This window comes from Hippocampus guttulatus, chromosome 12 (assembly GCF_054856545.1).
Source record: "Hippocampus guttulatus isolate MCC_2025c chromosome 12, RoL_Hgut_1.0, whole genome shotgun sequence".
Lineage (NCBI taxonomy): Eukaryota > Metazoa > Chordata > Actinopteri > Syngnathiformes > Syngnathidae > Hippocampus > Hippocampus guttulatus.
In genome coordinates, this window is record NC_141272.1 from 4,595,606 (window position 1) to 4,616,509 (window position 20,904).

General features: G+C 42.8%; 1 protein-coding gene across 2 annotated transcripts in view; it reads right to left on the reverse strand.

Annotated features, from left to right (window-relative positions):
* Positions 1–6,886, reverse strand: part of dscamb (Down syndrome cell adhesion molecule b) — a 76,568-nt gene extending 69,682 nt beyond the window's left edge. For both annotated transcript variants that reach the window (XM_086125330.1, XM_086125329.1), the window contains exon 1: positions 6,433–6,886. In XM_086125330.1, the coding sequence (XP_085981456.1) occupies positions 6,433–6,475 (43 nt within the window). In that variant the 5' untranslated portion in view covers positions 6,476–6,886. The remainder of the gene's footprint in view (positions 1–6,432) is intronic.
* Between the last annotated feature and the right edge of the window lie 14,018 nt (positions 6,887–20,904).

A 20,904-nucleotide genomic window follows, 5' to 3' on the forward strand; every position in this document is an offset into this window, starting at 1 on the left:
AAACATTTATCGCAGCCATTTTCCCTAAACCAAGCATGTTTATTCAACACTTAGGGGACTGCCGCACGACTCCTTTCAGCAATCCCCCACCCTGTACGCGCGCTGCCTTATTTTCTCCTTTACCTCATTTCTTTCCATTTCTCCACCTCCCTCTCTCTGCCCCCCCCCCCCCCAGGTCCAGGTTTATTACGACTCTCCATGTGCCACGGGCTGAATAAAAAGGAGCAATATTTGTCTACACTTCCTCTCTACTGCTCTCCGGTCATCATTTCCACAAGTGATGGGTGCTCGTGGAGACCAAAGAAACACAAATGTATTCTGAGCATTTTAATACCTTGCATGAATCATGTCTTAATTTAATCATCTAATCAAATAGTGATTAGCATAATCACTGGTGGGGATGGATGTTCCAGATAGAGAGGCACGAAGCAATACATAATAGACCTCAGTCTGACAACAGTGTACGGGGATACTTAACACCATGTAAATGACGACACTCGGCACTCGGTCCAAATTACTCCCTTAACTATATCATTGTCTTCACTTCTACCGTTAAATGACGCTGTTCCATTATGCCACTTTTCCACTGTCTAGCAGCAGCTCGACTCAGCTCGACGTGGCTTCTCCTTGCCTCGGTTTGGGGCACTCACTTTGCCATTTCAAAATGGAATCGCTGGAAACTGCACAAAAAAAACTCTCATTGAGTTGGGCCGCGATTTGCCAACTATTATCATTAGAGGAGAGGTGATTCTTGTGTGTTTATCTCGACACGGGATGGTTAGTAATGATAGGAAGACATTTTATTCAGGAGGAGACTAACGGCAGCACCAAAGTGCAGACAGAGGAGCATCATGCTGCTGCTTCTATTGATTATTGTCGTGTTCAGATGTTGCAGTGACTGAGCAATGACATATCAATGTACAACAGGGGATCTCAAACCCCGGTCCTCGAGGGCCTCTTTCCTGCATGTTTTCCATCTCTCCCTGCTGCAACGCAGCTGATTCAAGTGATCATGGCCGTTATCGGGCCTCCGCAGAGCTTGCTGATGAGCTGATCATTTGAATCAGGTGTGGGAGAGAGAGGAGACAGGGAGAGATGGAAAACAGGCAGCAAAGCGGCCCTCGAGGATCGGAGTTTGAGACCCTCGATGTACAGCAATAGCTGCGGTGGTTTACGTCAACCTATGGTAGGGATTGGCAACTTAAATAATGGCCACGATATTTCATAAACTCTACTGGGGGGGTTCTACAGGACTACCCTGCACTTGCTAACTAGATGTGTGGCAAAAATGTTGCTAATGGAAAGCCACCAATTAGATTACAGCTGAGCTGAGTGTATCCCGTGAAGTAGAAAAGGAAAGGACGCAGAAAAGTGGAGACTGCGGGCAGCATTATAGCTCCTAAAATCTGCTAACAAATAAGCAAACTGATTTACATCGTGTAGTGAACTGGACTGACCAGATATTACAAAATGAAGTGCTGTCCACAAGGCCACACTATCTAGACCAAGACTTGGCCGAGACCAGAACTCACCAAGACCATGACAAAAAATTAGATTCGCTGGTGAACGTTATCTTAACTGTGTTTATATTTTTACCGTTGCAGTCAATCTAGGGATGGTTAGCTGTGTTAGCAACAAATGAAATGAAGGTACAGTGTCTGTTATTTTACCAAATGCTTGTCCTTTATTACCGCATGAACAAAGTTGAAGAATAGCAGATCAGTGCTGGTTGGAAATGTTAAAATATGAGACCGAGATAAGACCTAGATCAGGGGTGTCAAACTCATTTCACATTGTGGGCCACATACGGACTCGGTAGATGTCAAGTGGGCCGAACCATTAACATGATACCATACTGAGCTATGAATCACCAAAATCTCATCTCTTTCCTTTGTTTTGGTCTCAAGAAGCATTGATTGGCGCTTTCATATCATTTGCTGCGTTGGGTCTTTCTCGGTGACAGACTGAGACTGCTGTTTTCTTCCCCGATCAAAACAATGTTGTCTTCTACTGTGATCAAAACAGTGTGCCCCCTAGCGGATAATCCAGGAATTGCATTTTATTTAAAACATTCATTCTGTCTTTAATGCATTTTTTTCACTTTTAAATTATCCCGCGGGTCGGACCGAACCTCCTTGGGGGCCGATTCCGGCCCGCGGGCCGTATGTTTGACACCTCTGACCTAGATCTTCAAAATGAGGTCTCGAGAATAATCTTGAGACCAAGGCGGGTCTCCGGTGTTGCAAAGCTACTAGGAATAGAACCTGGGTTTCCAGAAGCAAATAAAAGTAGATCCGTAGTCAGCGCAATGCTGTGAAGCTGGGAATAACAATACCCGGTGACAAGTTACTGCAGCGCCACACCACAAACGTGCAAAGAGGTTGGTGAAATCGAGGAATACCACAGAGTGTTAAGATTATTGACAATGCACTGAGTCTCACACCAGGCTCGGGGATCAATGAGCGCCTGAAAGGACATAAATCAGGCCTCGCGGCCCGGCTACTGCATGACACACCCACCAAGCTCCTCAATTAAACTCGCAGTGCATGCACACTTGCACACAGTAAATCACACGTTGTTTTTGCAGCTTGTACGGACTTGTCCACGCAAATATAGAAAAATAAGTGCACGCCTCACTTATAATTCCTTAAATGACACGACAGCACCTACCTGTGAGTAGTGCAGCACACTAATATGATATGTCACTTTGACAGGCGCTGAGCGAATGAAAAGCATCCTTTCTGGTGAAAAGCCAGGCTGAGAGGGGGAACCCCCGCCAGATGTACTACAACCTCACTTTGCACGCATGATCAAACACCTACATCTGGCTGCTGAGGGCTTTTCTGATTCCGCTTCTTTCCACGCGGATGCTAAATGATATCGTGAACATTTGAATGCAAGAGACATTTACACGCTGGCTTGTGCAATTACTCCTCCGATTTGCTGGAATCCAAACAGACACAGCATGATCAGTAATTAGATTTTGCACTGGATGAAGCACGCACGCATGCTAGTGGCCAAAGCTTGCACTTAATTGGAGTGCTGGATGGGCTCAAGGAGGCGCCGTGCAGTAGAGTAGCCCTCATTATCCCGCGAGTACAAATGAACCTGGTATATCAATTATGATCACACATGAGGGTATCCATTACCCAATGATTGCGGCCCTTTCAGATGGAATCACACAGTGCGGGGAATATAACCCAAGAAATCCAGACCATTACAGATTCATATCGGAGCAAAGCCGTTCAAGATGATCTATCACTTGAATGTGTGTTTTCAACATGTAATTAGATTTCATGGGCCATGATCTAATGTCTGCAATCAAGCCATAATTATTTGCTAGTAAACATCCTTAATGTGCAGCACAGTAAAGCTGGTCAGGTTGACAACATCTATGACGACATGTGGCCAATGGGGTCATCTCTAGAGTCATTCGATATCCATCCATCCATTTTCCGATCTGCTTATCCTCACAAGGGTCGCGGGGGGTGCTGGAGCCTATCGCAGCTGTCTTTGGGCAGTAGGCGGGGGACACCCTGAACCGGTTGCCAGCCAATCACGGGGCACACAGAGACGAACAACCATCCACGCTCACACTCACGCTCGCGAATGGGAGGTCATGACAAAATTGGCAGGCTAACTAATCGTGCTGCAAGCTAGCTTGCATGCTCTGCGAGAGCTTCCGCATTTCTTAGGTTTTGCTCAGAGAAAAGGTCAGTGATAATTGAGATAAAAATTTAATTGCGTGATCCCTTGATCTCTGCCTAACTGTTATCATATCAAACACATACGTGATTAAGTCCTTTAGCATCGAATCAATCCTCTTGCATAGGACTAAATTTCATTGCTGCTCCTCTTTGCATCGATAATGTGAATTTGGTATTTTAACGTGATACTGTTTTGCCTTGAGGCAGCTCTCAGGCAAAGGTGGAATTTGCTTCCGTTTGTGTTGAATATTGATGGCGGAATCGGGTCATTAGTGGCTTGGGAAAAAAACACTTTTGAATGTCTCTTAAGACAAATACTACAGGTCTTCATGTTCACAGTATTCTTCTACGCACCTCAAATGGAGGAGCTACAGAACAAAAACTTGTAAAGGAAACAATCTAAAACTTAATTTTAAGGATTTTTTTTCTAGTCCCCTTTAAATTGTGTGTCAAACAAATTTCGTTTTCAAACATATTCATTCTTGTTTTTGCCCTGTTGTTGGAACGTAAATGTGACACCATATCATCAGTGTTCAATGAATAACCGTTTTACAACTTTTGCCATTTTTGTTGTTTTTATCTGGAATGTCAGAGATGAATATGGAAAAAAAGTCATGGCGATTGGAGCTCTTTCAGGCTTATATAGTAATTAGTTGAATAGCACCTGACAGTGGATGAATGAGTTTTCATGTGGATAAGCATTTTGTTAAAATAGCATCATGTGTTGACTTGATTGTTTATTTAGTTAGGTTTTTTTTAAGTCGCTCATATACAGTATTGCATGTTAACTACACCTGTAAATATGACCATTCTGTGGAATGAATTACCCTGGTAATTCTGTCTGATGACAAACGGTCCATCTCATCGGTACGAGAAGTTATTTATATATATATATATATATATATATATACACATATATAAAGGAGGTTACCATAGAGACCGGCCAGGAAGCATGTGATAGGCCTAACTCTGAAACAGCAAGAATTGTCTAGAAACCAATCACTGCACTGCCTCCTGTCTACAAGGTCATTCATTCAGCCTGACAACGCCTGCTCATCCGGTGAGCAGCTCATTTTCAAGCTTATCAACAATAGTTAATAAAGCAAGCCTCCTCTATGGTTCAATCGAATAAAATGACGCGAACAGCAAGGGAAACGTGTTCATCTTTAAAAAAAAAAAAAAAAAAAATCAAATATGAAATAAAGGTGACAAAGTAATCCACCCAGACAATGTCTACACACAGCAGCCTAATTCAATATCCATTGTTTTCCACTGGCTGGTCCAATAATCCCAGGCGCAATAAAAATACAGTCTCTTGCATAGGAGTTGATGTAATGTCACAGTCAGATGATTATGATTGATGAGAATTCCTTATTGTTCTTTTATGAGTTTCAGCACAAGCTGAAGCGAAACACCATTTTAGTCAGCGTCAATATATGGGACTGGATGAAAGAAAAAAAAAAAAAAAGCGAGGCGATGCCGAGACCAAAAATCCATTCCGAAGCCTTATTTTATCATCTTAGGCAGAAGGGAAAATCCATTTTAGGGACACACCGTATCACATCACGGCTCCTCAATGCAGCTCAAATGTATTCATACCTGTAAACTACCGACTTCCCCATATTCCTTCTTTGTGCATTCAGCTTTTCTTGACCCTCCATTTTGAATGCGTACAATGATGTGAAAATATTTTACCATTCTCTTCCCCTTCATCCACCCTGCCTTTTGTACACACCCAGGCAGCCATAATCTCATCCTTGTAGAAAAGACGCTGGCCAGTAACTGAATGCCATAAACTATCAATTTTCTTTTATTGATTATAGAAATGGAAATTCATGACGCGAATATGCATGCACAGCATCCGCGATATGGATGTGTGTTCTGCTGTCCTCACACAAATCCTATATACGGGTCTGAGAAAACAATAAGCAAATCTGAACGCATTTAAAAGGAGAGAGAGACTTTGGGTCATTTCAATGGAAGATGCATATTTAGTGCGTGTTCTGAGCTAGCCCCAAAATTCCAATAAATCGTAGCTCTCTGCTACAACGTCACACTTTAGTTTGGGAATACTTGTAAAATGTTGTACTGGTTTTCTTCCGTGAAATAAGACAAACATTGACAAACCTCACTGATGGAGAAAAGTGGGAGCAGTAAATTAGGATTTTACTTCAATGTGCTATAAATGACACTGTCAATTTGTTGTTATCAGTTTTATGTGCATACATTTCTCTCGCCTGTTTAAATGCAAATCTGAGGAAATGTGCTTTTGGAAGGACAGCGACAAATCAAATGTTCATTATATCGAGTACGTCACCTATTACTAAGGGCCACAGTGGCGCTGAGAGAATATGTAGCATCAACAGTTCAAAAAAAATATATTTTTTAAATGAAAAGACATGAAAATGCATTCTTTTCACTGAAAAGACCATAATAAAATCTAAAATTACTCCACTACAGCAAATCCAACTATTGAATATGATCGCAAACAGATAAAATTTGTCCGATCAAGACATCTATAGGCCAGAGGTGCATTTTGGTGGTGGGCTTAAAAGGTTTGATATGCCTCTTGCACATGCTTCACCTTTATCAAGGGTGTCAACCTTTTGACAGCCATGAAAAATCCATTTCTTGCGGGCCATTTTCACTCTCCCTCACTTCTATGTGTCATGTGCATCAATAATAAATACCAACATTAAAAACAAATACAAAGGATGAAACTTACCATTCAAGATGCTCTGGAACAAGGTAAAAGCCAATATCCACATGCCCTGCTCCGTTCAATCCCCTCCACAGCTATGCTTTCTCTTCTTCCTCACACCAGTGCCTTCCTGGGGTTCTCTTCGGAACGTTTAGGGTGATGTTAAACATTTGTCTCCAAGCAAGCAGCCCTGAGTCTCGTACTTTTAATTTCTCCTCGTTACTTTTTTTTTCTTTTTTTTGCCCCACTTTTGGAGCAGCAAATGAGCCCGGTGATTGTCTCGGAGAGAGCGGTGCACTCTCCTCTGCTCCGCGTCTTGCTGCCTCTCAAAAGGATGCTGAGGGGTGAATGAAGCCCAGGTGTGTGTGTGTGTGTGTGCGCGCGCGTGCTCGAGTGTGTGCGTGCGTGAGTGTGTGATGCTGAGTCAGAGGCGTTCACGAACGGAGCATTTAACAACAGAAGGCTTCAACTGCCTAAACTCAATATAATTTGGGGGGGGGGGGGGGACTCAATTAACTAACAGGTTATGTTTTGGGGAAGGAGGAAATTAAAGGGGGGGGAAAAGCCTCAACTTGCGGAGACGCAATAAGAAAAAAGAAGGTGCTGGGTTAGGGTTGCTTTGTGCAGGGATTCCAAAGTCAAATTATCTTCATCGCCTGTGTGCGCCCAGCAAGAGGCGAGCAAGCGCATCTTCGCCACTGACGCTCTCTGTAATCGCACCGCACGGACTCTGGGAGCATTACATTGAATAAAACACACCCACACACACACACACACACACACACACACACACCCTGCTCTGCCCCTGCAGACGGTTTAATTCCTCATTGCTTTAAAGGAGCAGAGGCGGATACCGGTAGTGTCCTGCGGGCAACACGCCACTGGAGACGAGACTTATTTGCATTAAAGACGCGGCGGCAGCCTGGCCGCCCTGTTCAACCTTCGAACATAAAAGTTTTTAAGAGTCAATATGGAAGTGTCTTGCAATTAGTAGAAAACATAAGGGGGAACGCTTTGCGCTTCTGTGGTCGATGACTCAGGCTGCGTTCTTCTGGTTTGTTCTGAACACTTTGTTGAAGATGAGCTTTAATGCTTAATAAAGTTCTCTCGCTCCGTCAAGGCTGCCCTATATCACTGCTTTCCTGTCATATATAGTCGTGGTGTTCCTACCTGGCTTAAACCAGGAGGTATGGAACATTTATTAACTTCTGTCATCAGCAACACACTATAATCACAAATACATGTATGTCTCACTTTAGTTATATTCAGGTCACCGTTTGCATTGATAGGTACACTAAAAAATGTGTTGAATTGACTCGCCAAGTGGGCTGCACGCCATAGAATTATTTACATGTCGATCCATTTTTAATTTATTTTTTTTAGTAGATGTATAGTCTTCTTAAAAATGTATCCGGATCCAGATGGATTTATGTGCATATTCTAGAAATAGGTCAACAGTGATGGGACATTGTGATTTTCTTGGAAAGGTGGTATACTATAGGTAAATAGCAATAATAACATAATTAAACACAATTTGAGCACATTTGTTACAGTGTTCCCTTGCCAGTTTGCGGTCCGGCGATTGCGGATTCAATCAGGTAAAGACAAAACATGGCTCAACTTCAGAAAACAGGTAAGCCGTGAGTGTTCGTTATCTGAGCCCTGAGCAACCGAGATGTCATTTTCAGCTAGACAGAAAGTGGCAAAATGGTCACCCTCTGAGATGGCTACAAACGGGAGGATTTCACTGGTTTACTCATAATCCACAAACACAAATCATTTGGAAATGAGTCACGCACTGCTCCCCTGTCATGTGGTGTTCCACAGGGCTCAATTCTGGGGCCTCTGCTGTTCTCGCTGTATCTGCTCCCATTGGGTTCCATCTTAAGGAAACATGGTATTCCCTTCCACTGCTATGCAGATGACTGCCAGATCTATGTCCCACTGAGCAAGAAAGACGCCTTCTCATTAAGGCCACTCCTATCCTGTCTGGAAGAAATCAAAACCTGGATGGCACAAAATTTCTTGAGATTCAATGAAAAGAAGACAGAGGTGATATTGTTTGGTCCCAGTGGCCCTTGTACATTCCATCCTGTAGACTTGGGCCCCCTGTCTCCTTATCTTAAGTCAACAGTCTCAAACTTGGGCCTTAAACTGGACAGTGATTTCAAACTCGATCGGCAAATTGGTGCCGTTGTTAAATCCAGCTTCTTTCACCTTAGACAGCTGGCCAAAATAAAACCTCTCCTCTCACATGAACACTTTGAGACAGTAATTCATGCCTTTGTCACATCCCGGCTCGATTACTGCAATGCCCTTTACTTTGGAGTCAGCCAGTCCTCCATTAAGCGCCTTCAGCTGGTCCAGAATGCCGCCGCTCGCCTCTTGACTGGTACTCGTAAGAGGGAGCACATAACTCCTACTCTGGCATCCCTTCACTGGCTCCCCATTCATTTTAGAGTTATTTTCAAGATCCTCTTATTTGTTTTCAAATCTCTGAATAATCTCGCGCCACCTTACCTCTCTGAGCTCATCCGCCCCTACACACCTGCCCGGCGCCTCAGGTCTGTGGACCAGACTTTATTAGAAGTACCAAGAACTAAACTGAGGCTCAGAGGGGATCGAGCCTTTTCTGTTGCTGGTCCCTCTCTCTGGAATGACCTCCCACTAAACATTCGGCAAGCCTCCTCGCTGCCCATCTTCAAAACCCTCGTCAAAACTCACTTGTATTCTTTGGCATTCGACTCAGCATGACTTAGATTTGTTCTTGGTTTTACTGTTTGGTGCTTTCTACCGCCTTTATTACCGATTTGTCGTACTGTTTATTGTGCATGTTAAATTGCTCCATGTACAGCACTTTGTATGCAGCGATGGCTGTTTGAAAGTGCTCTATAAATACTGTTGACTTGACTTGACTTGACAAAATGAATCAGAATGCAGTGTTTACACTAGCGAAGGCACGTCCTGTATATTATTGTCAAGAAAATTGGGGGGTTGACTGCCCCGTTCATAAATTCATAAAGTCATAAAATTAGCGACCTGAATGGAGTTTAAGACCAAGGTGTTCCCAGGAAAATGTCTTGTTTGTTTGCTTGTACACAATCTTGACAATAACAGCGGTTCTGATTTAGTGCTAACGTGTTCAAATGTTATGACAACACCACGGGCTCAACTGCAGGTGTACAGGTGCACCGGAATTTGTTCTGACTTATGATTTGTCGGGAGAGAAAAGGCAGCCTGATCCTGTTGGGAGATTTACAAGGACATCCAATGTCAAATATTGAATAAGGTTTAATTTGATACAAATAGGAGAAAGAATAGAAGATTATAACAAATATCATGAATTTGTTTTGTGAAAGTAGGAATTAATTCCCAAAAAAGAAAGCGTGCATACAGTAGTCATGGTTGCACAAAATGCAGGGTTAAACCAGAGCACCCCCCCACCCGTCAGGCACACGCATGCATGCACACATGCATGCTCCACACTGCCTCCCTCAAACCCAGTAATCCAGCCAGCACCGGCAACGGCACCATCCCTCCATTTTAATGCCTGCCTTGATGTCAAGGGTGTCGCTGTAGTAGCCGCGGAAACCCGCAGGGCCTGTCCACAGAGCTGGCTTACGCTCGATGTGATATTACCAGCAGGGTAGTAGTCTGCATCTCATTCTCTTTTCCACATGACGGAATATAAGGAGAGTCATGTTTATTTACTGCAGGATATCCAATCTCTGAACTCACTTTAAGGCTAAGGCAAGAAGCCCCTACCAACCCCCGTCCGTCCCTGAAAAAAAACAAAGCATGTATGATAAATAAATTCACAGCATTGTCTGCCCTCATTTTGGTCCCATCCCGTTATGTCCCAATGTACACAAACAAACATATGCATTTGTTTATGGACCTGATATTTCTGTTTGCTGACCAGACTTCTGACGTATTGGGGGGGTTTTGTCCACTGTCTGGCAGTGGTCTCCATAACATGTGCTTGCATAGCTTGAAAATACAAATTATTCTCAAGCCAACAGATAAAGCCAAACAGCTTGAATTCCCACTGGCAGTGCAAACGAAGAAAGCCAAGGCAAATCAGGGCAGTAGGTCAGGGATCCTGCCTATAATTGGCAATGGATTAGAGGCACAGTCCTCGTGTTTTAGCTCTGCATTTTGGGCATTTAAACCTAATTCGCTAGCAGCACAACAACTCGCTGGATTGTATGAAATAAAGAACCGACAGAAACAAACAATTACTACATCACAACAAGCCAGTGGGTGAAGTGTGTGTTTAATTTAATGCAAAAAAAAAGTCAATTGCTAAATTATCCATCCATCCATCCATTTTCTAATCCCAAGGGTCGCGGGGCATGCTGGAGCCTATCCCAGCCGTCTTCGGGCAGTAGGCGGGGGACACCCTGAACCGGTTGCCAGCCAATCGCAGGGCACACATAGATGAGCAACACATTTGTGCTCAGAATCACACCTAAAGACAGTTTAGAGTGTTCCATTAACCTGGCATTCATGATTTTTGGAATGTGGGAGGATACCGGAGTACCCGGAGAAAACCCACACGGGGAGAACATGCAAACTCCACACACGGAGGCCGGAACCGGGATCGAACCCACAACCTCTGCACTGTGAGGTCGACGCGCTAACCACTGGATCACCGCGCGGGAGAGTTTAAGAGTGTGTTATTTCAGTATTCATAGCATAATGGTTTGACTTTCACTATGACATTTAAGAATATTCAAAAGATAAATAAACATTGCCTGCACAGATATTTCGAGTCATTACATTTCAGTGTTTAATTAATTGTTAATGCAAACCAATTTGAGATTGACCCACACCACTTCATGGATTTTTTGTGACCTTTAAGGATGCTTTCTACATGTTTTTTGTGAGCTGTCATGCAGTCTTGCTGCACTTAAGTACAAGCTGCAAAAATGGATGCATTTTAAAGGCGGGTGCTGGTGTGTACAGTGTATACACACACTCACACCACTATACACACACACACACACTCCATACGTTGGAAGTGGCCCGGTATAAGCACCCTTTTACAACGGGTGTTTTGACAACAAACTAACATGGGCTAACATCCGTATTGACCACTGACTTTACAGTGACCAAAATACAGCAAGTGCGCTTGACTGCTCGGCAGGTTGAGTAGCGTAAATATGACTGAAGAGAATGTGAGGTCTTAGTTGACATTGATTTGAGGTTTTTAGATCTCAGGAAGATAAGAGTGACTATCCAATTGCTCCACACACAAGCCCTACTGTCCCTACGGAAAACAGGTGCCGAGTTCATCACTTCAACTAGGAGGACAGCTGAACAATTACAACAGACGCTTTGTGATGTGAAAGACAATACGTTAAATTTTCACACTGAAGACAAGAGCCTTGACCTTGTCAACAGCAGGCAGTGGTATTTGGTGGTAGCTCCTATTCGATCATTTTCAGGCATGTGGGGGGAGCTGCTGAATGCGGAATGCATTCGCTTTGAAACATATTCAAAGACCAATGATGTTTTTATAGGACAAATAGAAGTTCCCCAAATATCCTGAGCAGACCTACAATATGGTGGCGTCAACAATAACAATAAGAGCCGAAAATAAATGAATGTACATCATAAAATGAGAAGTTAAAAAAATTTCACATGGGTACAAGCAAAAAAAAAAGAGTAAATAGTTCATTGTTTTTATTTTTAATGCAATATTTTCAGGGTCACCTTGACAGTTTCATATTTTCCATGACTACACGTTGTGATATATTATGCATTGCCATTCAAAAGTTTTCGGTCACTATGGAAAACATATACAGTATACAGTATATTTTAGAAAAACATTTTTTTAACCACATCAAGAAGGTCGAATATGTATTCCGGTTCATTTACAGGTAATGTTATCCTCGTAGAAAAAAAAAACAGTCCTTTTCTACAATACAAAATAAATAAGTGCTACATATCTTTTCATCCATTTGGTTACTATCTCAGACTTTTAAGAGTTTCTTTGTACTTTAATCATTTTGTTCACATTGTTGGTCGCATTATTACAATCATAATTACTTGACGTCAGATCCCAGATAATACCGAAAATAGATAAATAACACAACTGCAATTTTTGACAATGACATGATACGAGCATGAATAAAAAATGATTCAATTTCTCTCCAGCCATATTGTAAACATGAGCAGAATAGATTTTTGGGTGGGCTTGAGTTTACTGTGTGGGTGGGAGGAGGAGGCGTGGAAGTTCATTTTAACCCCCCAGCACGATGCCCAAACCATGATAAGTGAATGTGACAATGAGACCCTTGGGCTACTGAATGCACAGTCTTGGTTTGGCTGTGTGGCCGTGTGTGTGCGTGTGTAAGAGTGTGTGTGCGCGCACACACATGCACGTGCATGCATGCGTTTGCAGAAGTAGAGCACATATGAAACAATTTATGAACACAACACACAACCACATACACAAGGCCACAATTCCCTGTTGTGTAAAAGCTCACACTGGCATTTTTCATTTCACTACCAAACATGTCATGGATGCTGCAACAGGCTGGTTGACTGGATGGATGGATGGATGGAGGAACAAATCACTGCAATCATTTTACAGGGTCTTTAGACTCTACAGTCTTTGGACTCTAGGTTGACTGACAGAGTACTGACTGATTAGCCCTTGGAGAAGTCATTAGTCTAGGGCTCGTATTTTCAAGCAAGTCTAGCACAAAGTGCAGTGTAGCTATGCGCAAGAGTGCAATTTTCTTTCTTTTGGCATTTTTGTAGATGGGCAGTAGGAAATGGGCGTTTGCGCCATTGTGGGAGTGAACACAGCCGCCTTGATTCCCAGCCAATCGAAGAGGCTTTCCTTATTTCCTTTAAATTTATCGCAGATGAGGCGTGCACTCTACACAGCGTAAGCAGAACAGACTCGCTAGAGTCCGTGCAGAAGATCAAAATACTTGCAAAGTACGTTTATAAGGAATCACAAGATGATTTCCACTCGCCGGATGATGTAAAGTGTCCTGCTGCAAAGTGGGCAGTTGGCGACTACCTTCAACCCCCGATCATGTATCTGTGTTTTTCAAGTCCTATTTTTTAATTATACCTGCTAGATACAGTATATTTGCTATACTGTATATGGATGTCCATTGCTATCAATAATAGACTGCATATAAAGTCCGTAAAATGTTAGGCCCAGATTGGTTTAAAAAAAATGTACAGCGTGCTTCAAAATAGTGTCGGAGTGCTTTTTCTTTTGAGGTGTGAACAAAAATCTCTGCAGTGTCACACAGGAAGACCGTATAACCAACCACCCCGCAACCCTCCACCCTCTGTGGACCCACAGCTTGTGTAGTCCCTCCAACGCACCCCAACTCTAGTGTGTGTGCATCCCAGCAGGGTAATCCCTCAGGATGGAGCCTCTTGTTTTGACAACTTCTGCGAAGCCTAGTGTCTCTTACAACAAAACACAGGCTGGCCTATCATCAGCCAAACGTGAGGCGGCAGCTCACTCCTTGATCACCCAAAAGAGGATCTGGTTGCCCGTATACGATGTGACCCATTATCTCAGAATAGAAACCATCTCAGCTCTGGTGTAATGATACCCTTTGTTTGTTAGGACAATGACATCAATAAGAGACGAGGCACGCTCATGGTTTCTGACAGAAATGTGTCTTAGGTTACATGTTGCCTGCACAGAAGTGAGGTATCCACTTAACTGAGTTGGGGCGAGGTTGCTGCTTATCCTCGACTGGTTTCAGTGGTTGGCAAGACACCAGAGATCAATCAACTTGAAGACAGTTGTGCTCTTTAAACCGCTCCATCAGAAGGGTGGAATGTGCCAACTGTGACAACAGCAAATTTATAGAACCTAAAGATCAGGTTCATGTGGAGGTCAGAGGAAAGACTTTTATGAACAATTTCATGATGCAGCCATCTTGAACAACAAAATTGCAGAGGGTACATTCGTCCAGCGCCCCGTCCAGGGGAAAATTGATGGAAATATTGGAAAAAGCTCCACGCAAGCTGAATGATAATCAGCAATGTGAACGACTGCACAGCTAGCTAGTCAAGACTTTGTCTGTAGCTAGTGGGCAGATTTCAGGGGAAAACTTCTTGTTTAAGTAACCAAAAATGAAATACTTTTGGTGGCAAGAGTGACAGAAGACCGTTACAAATTTACTAAAGCTCCAGATGATGATATGGAGCTTGATGATGGTTAACTTCCTTTAAATTCAAATGAGGGCTTGTAGAGCTATTGCTTGAATTATTATTATCATTACTGTGTACACAAGGATCTTTTTTTTTTGTGTGTGCCTTGCATAAATATCATTGAGGGAGTCTAACACAAAGCGCGGTCTAACCATGCATATGGTTTGCGTTTTCGTTCTTTTGATATGTTCATAGACAGACATAGTTAGAAAAGGGCGTTTGCGCCATTGTGGGAGTGAATACAACTTGTTTCCTGGCCAATGTAAGCAGCTGCTCTCATTCCCTTTAAATTCAACACAGGATAGGCATATGGTTTATGTGCGTCATTCAATTGATTTTTACAATGATTCTGAAAGTGTGATGCATAGCACAGGCAGTGGAAAAGGTTTCATTTGGTTTTCATCCACATGTGCGTGAAAGAAAAATTAAAGCAGAAGATAAATGCAGAAGGATTATTACGAGATACAGTTGACCGTGGACACTCATTTATTGTGAATTAAAAAAATAGCCACGCAAGACAATATTAAACTGAACAGGGTGTCTTATTTGTTATGACAAGATGTAATATAATACAGATTGGTAAACCATACAAGCATATCTTCTATGGAGCGCATGAGTGGCATTTCATAGACTGGGCAAATTCAGTAACGAGTAACCTTTTACCACCTCGCTCTATGTGGCACACTCAATCCCAGTCAGGCTGGGAGTCTGACTGGGATTCGCCCCGAGGCCCAGGGGAGACTATCTGTAGCCAACCTTGACATGCTCAACTCGTATGCCGAAGGGGACAGCAATAGGGGAGAGAAGAGCAATAGCATGCAGAGGAGAAAAAAAACATAATGCAAGGCTGTTGGAGGAGATTGGAGGCTATAGAGCTGATGGATAACAGAAAGGGGGTGACAGGTGAGGTGGGAAGAGAGGTGGAATGCTTTTGGTGATTTATACTGTGGGTGCATACGTGTAGCACCAGGTCTCCAACCTCTCTATGGTCTGCTTAGCCAAAAACAAACAAACAAAAAAAACAATACCCCTCGCGAACTGCATACCCACATGAACTGCATCATTTAAAATATAAGACATTCAAAACATCATTTTCATCAACGTTATATTTCTGAACTGTCCTTTCTGCCATATGTTCGCTTTTTTTCCCCAGCCTTCTGAGAAGGACACCATCTGAAGAATTGAATCAGAGTTGTTGTTAAGATGTCTGACCCCTCAGCTTCACAACTCAATCTGACTCTGGGTTGCAGTGTTGCCTAGTAACAACTGCACTACACTGACCTTATCTATGTGGTCATAAAAATGTATGAAGAACCCTCTCCCAATTGCATTGTCTTGAACTCCTCCCTTCAAGCTTCCGTTCAGCTTTTCCTCCAACAGCACTACCTCCCTCAAAGCCCTTATGTCCCCACCATAGAGCATCTAGCCAAGGGATAAGCCCCCCTTCTACCACTGTTATAGCAGCTGTATGACAGGTCTTATCTGCCTTGCAGCGCGCTCTTTTTTTTTTTTTTTTTTTTTCCATTTTGAAGGAAGGGCAAAGACTCCCACACTTGAGCCTTTTGCGAAAGACACAATGTGCAATGCGGTGAACAATTCATATGCACCCAGACCACAACAGAAAGAGCACCAGTGGGTGGCCGTGGGAGGCAGAAGGATGGAGATTGCCTCCTGTGAAACTCATAGATAAGTGTAAAGAAAGAAGACTATGTAGAATGATGTAGCACTGCAAGGTGAACTGAAGAACCAGCCCTCAAGAAAAGGATAGCTTCAGATTGGAACAGGCGAGTGGACAGTTTCGTAATATACAAGAGTATCTTCTGCAGTCATTTTCCCAAATGGACTTTGCAAACGTACAAGTAAGAGATGAACCGGAGTTCTAGCGACGTGTGTCCTTATGGAGCCAGGTCCGATCTTAACGAGGAAAAATAAAATCAATCAAATCATAATCCAGCCATCGATCCATTTTCTAATCCGCTTATCTTCACAATCGTCGCGGTTGTGCTGGAACCTATCCCAGCAGTCTTTGGGCAGTTAGCGGCTACAGCCCGAACCCGTACGTTGAACGTTAAGCAAGGCCCCTCTCTGTCCATTTTAAGAATTCCTCGTAAAACACACTTTTATTCTTTGGCTTCCAGGCCTTTCTACATAAATACATGAACAGTCTCATGTACGTGTAGAAAATACAGACATTGCACCTAAAGCAGAGAACTCTAATGAGAACAGTCACAGCTTCACAGTCCACTACCACAGCAACATCTGCTCCGAGGCACCCAACGCATCAGGTGGGTCTGAACAAACACAGATGGCATCTGTGCGTGTGTGTGCGCGCGTGCACGTGTGTGCATGTGCGTGTGCTGCAGCGTTACAGTAACAAGGCGGGCTGGTGAGGGCATGAGTAGTGCCTTGAGGCAACAAGCAGCAGGGTGGCAGCGATCCCGAATCCCATGGCGGCCTGTTATGGTGCTAGCCTCAATGACTCATCTACACGTCACTAATGCTTATCCTATGAATGAACAAGCGGATACAGATACACAGCACAAATGCAACACCACGATCATGCGTGGATGTTTGTGTGGCTCGCCTGCAAGAATCACAGGTGCCATTGCGCTTACTCGGACAGAATCACAACACAGAGTTGTCATTCTTTAATGAGTAAATGATCTGGTAAATGAGGAATACTACGGCAAATCGGATCCAGTTCGGAATAATAGAGTGTGTTAGCAGTAAATGAGCAGGCGCAGGTGTTGTTTGGCCTGTCCTACTTACGTATATTCTTTCCGGGTTCTCCTCATTTGAACTACTTTCCGGCAGCAGTTGAGTACAAGTACCTTGTTAGTCAGCTTGGGCTGTGGGAGAGACAGCTCGTTATGAAGAACACACTGCACGTCAATAGAAAGTGAGAGACTTTGAATAAACCGGAACCCTCAAATGCATTTTTTTAACATATGGCATGGAGACCTTAAGATATCCTTTATTTGTCCCACACTGGGGAAATTTACCCATACTAATGAGTATATAGATGTATCCATCCATCCATTTTCTGATTCGCTTATCCTCACAAAGGTCGCGGGGAAATGCCGGAGCCTATCCCAGCCATCTTCGGGCAGTAGGCGGGGGACACCCTCAACTGGTTGCCAGCCAGTCGCAGGGCACACTTAGACAAATGACCATTCGCGCTCATGCTCACACCTCGGGACAATTTAGAGTGTTTAATCAGCCTGCCATGCATGTTTTTGGAATGTGGGAGGAAAACGGAGTACTGTACCCAGAGAAAATCCACACAGGCACATGCAAACTCCGCACAGGAAGGCCGGAGCCAGAATCGAACCCTGCATCTCTGCGCTGTGAGGCAGACATGCTAACCAGTCGCCCACCAGGATGCAAAGCGTGTTCATTCAAACCAATCAAACTGGATAGAAAAATGTAATTTAAGTCAGAAGCATAAGGCATATCATTATAATTAAATTTCGTTCACCCAGCCCAGTAATTCCCATGTTAGAATGACTCTGCTTGTAGTTATCACAGTAAAATGCACATTCGGCAAATCTGAGATCAGCGTTAAAAGCAGCGATTGGATTTCTGGGGACAACACAGGACACATCTCTTTGTGACGCTAAAATAAGGCAACACTGACAATAAACCTGTCAAAAAGGATTGTTTAATGTGATAGGTAATAGACATATTTTATAGATCCCTTTCATAATTCTAGTTTCTCCATTGTGAGACAAATTAAGGTTTTCGTATTCTTATCAGTTTGAACAGTTTCATGTTCAGGATGTATTTTCCTGAGAAAGAGCTACAAAAAACATTCTAAACATTTCTAAAGGAGCTCAAAACAAATCACCGTTCTGTTTGCACGTTAAAGCTGTGAGATTTTCGAGACCAACTATTTGTGCATTTTATTTGAGACAGGTATTAGGAGAAAGTCCAGATTTGCTTCCTTTGCTACTAAGGCTAATTGGGCCTCACTCCGATAGCATCTTAATGATTCAGGCATTTATTTAGAAAATTAATTTAACAACCCCCTCGTTCAGGCAACATGTGCCGTGACAGCTTGCTTTTACAGAATTGATCATGCATGGATTAAGGAGAGAAACTATTGACTGTAACAACGGAGAGCATCATTTGTACAAAAATCTGTAGCGCTCGTCCTCACTTGTGTCGCAGATGAGCTGAAGCCTTTACCAGTTGACTTGTGCGAGAAGCATAGCACACTGGACTGGTCGCCAGCCAATTTGCAGGCAATGTGGCTCACAAATGACTCATATTATTGTGGGACATTTAGTTGAGGAAATAAATATTCCAGAACCTTTCATTTTAACATTACTCAAGTGCAAAAAAGATGAAGTACTAGTTGTGTTGTTTAGGGCCAAGCACATGAGAAAATGCAGCCAGCTCTCCTCCTCTCTCATCAATGTTAATGATCAGAGCTCAGGATTAAGCACCAATGTCCAAGTCAAGAAGATTTGCACTGCCACATGGAGGGCCACTGCTTCTACTAACCTGCCTAATTTGTTCATCCACAGATGCCACCTGCAACACTTGAGGCTTAAAAATGGAGTAGAGTGCCTTGTTGTGGTCACCCATTGAATTGCAAGCAAATTTATCAAAGCAAATCCTGATGTCACTCTCACAGGGCTAATCACGTTCACTTATTCTGACTTCGCCATAATCCTTGATTACATTTTGAACAATTTTGTATCGAATAGAATATTACATAATATTACCATAATATTCCAGTATATAGTATTGTAAAGATGATATAATGAAGACAAAGACTGTATAGCTCTCAGTTGTTACTGTGTAATTTTGTATACAGACTTTTTTTTTCCAGCTTCTGTGTTCTGTCTGCCTTTGGGTGCAAATGTTGTTCCTCATGTGACAGACACATAATTTTAACCCACGACCTCTGGGGCATACTTGCTAACCACAACTCACTGTGCTGCCCCCACATAAAAAAATGAGTGCAAATTGAACTATACTGGAGAGCACGTAGGGCAAAGTCTTTTGGAGCCGAAAAGGCGCACAACCATGATGAAGCGTCAGATCATGTGTTCCGTGCTTAGTAAAAGAAGGAAGCGATGCATTTTCTTTCATTTTGATGTTTTCACGGAAACCATGAAAACACGACAAAAATCACAGGAATTAAGCAGGAAGTATGCTTAAATTCTTTCATTCACAAGACCCGATAAAGGAAAAACATCACGGCCTTTCCTTGTATTATTGAGATTACAAACATGGTGTTTGAGTCCAGAAAGCGAGCAAGACGACGGTGAACATGTGACAAGTCAAACGACGGACTTCTGAGGAATTCATCGAGACACAGTGGATGTCTCTGTGAGGAACAGACAGCATAGAAAAAGAATCCGAATCATCCTTATTGGCCAAGTATGTAAAACACACAAGGAATTTGTCTCCGGTAGTATGAGCTACCCGAGTATTGCAACTTCTAGAAACAAAGACATCACATATAAGTATGGAAAGACTTTCCATCATGTAAGGCCTGTGACATTGATCTTGCTTAACCACTGCAAGCCTCATTAACGAAGCATTTTTTCCGCATGAAAAAAAAAACCCTCTGAACGATAAGGATTTGCATCACCACCATGTCTAAAGATCTGAGTAAAGATGAATGACAGAAAATGTTGAAAAAAAGTTATAAGCTTGGAAACCAACAAAAGTTAGTGTATGAAGACATACTGTTGACAAACTACAACAAGGCTTGAAAAAACGTTTTATATTTGCGTTGCAGTTTTCTCACTGAGCGGCAAATGCTTCGCGAGTGTTTGCGCACGTAGCGACGATAACAGAACGTGATCATGTCACCAATACTCAATATCAGTGAAATGAATTGATTTTCAAAATGAAATTCAACGAAGAACGTTTTAACTGTTCTTCTTCTTTTCCTTTCGGCTTTTCCCTTCAGGGCGCGCCACACAATCAGTTGCCTCCATCTAACCCTTTTTTGTGCATCCTCTTCTTTCACACCAGCTACCTTCATGTCCTCTTTCGCTACATCCATAAACCTCCTCTTTGGTCTTCCTGTCAGCCTCCTGGCTGGCAGTTCAATTAATGTTTTAACCGTTATTGATCAAATTACGGTTTGTGAAAATGTTTTTTTAAATAGCTGGGGGAAAAAAATGAAGGCGTCACCATGAGTGAAATGGTGAAACAAAATTGTGTCGCAATTTATTTTTTAAGCCTCTTTAAAAGTATCACTGGTTTAAAACCATACTTGTGCAAATTGTGTTGTCTGTAGGCGTGTTAATTCCAACCAGCCCGAGATGTGGCGTG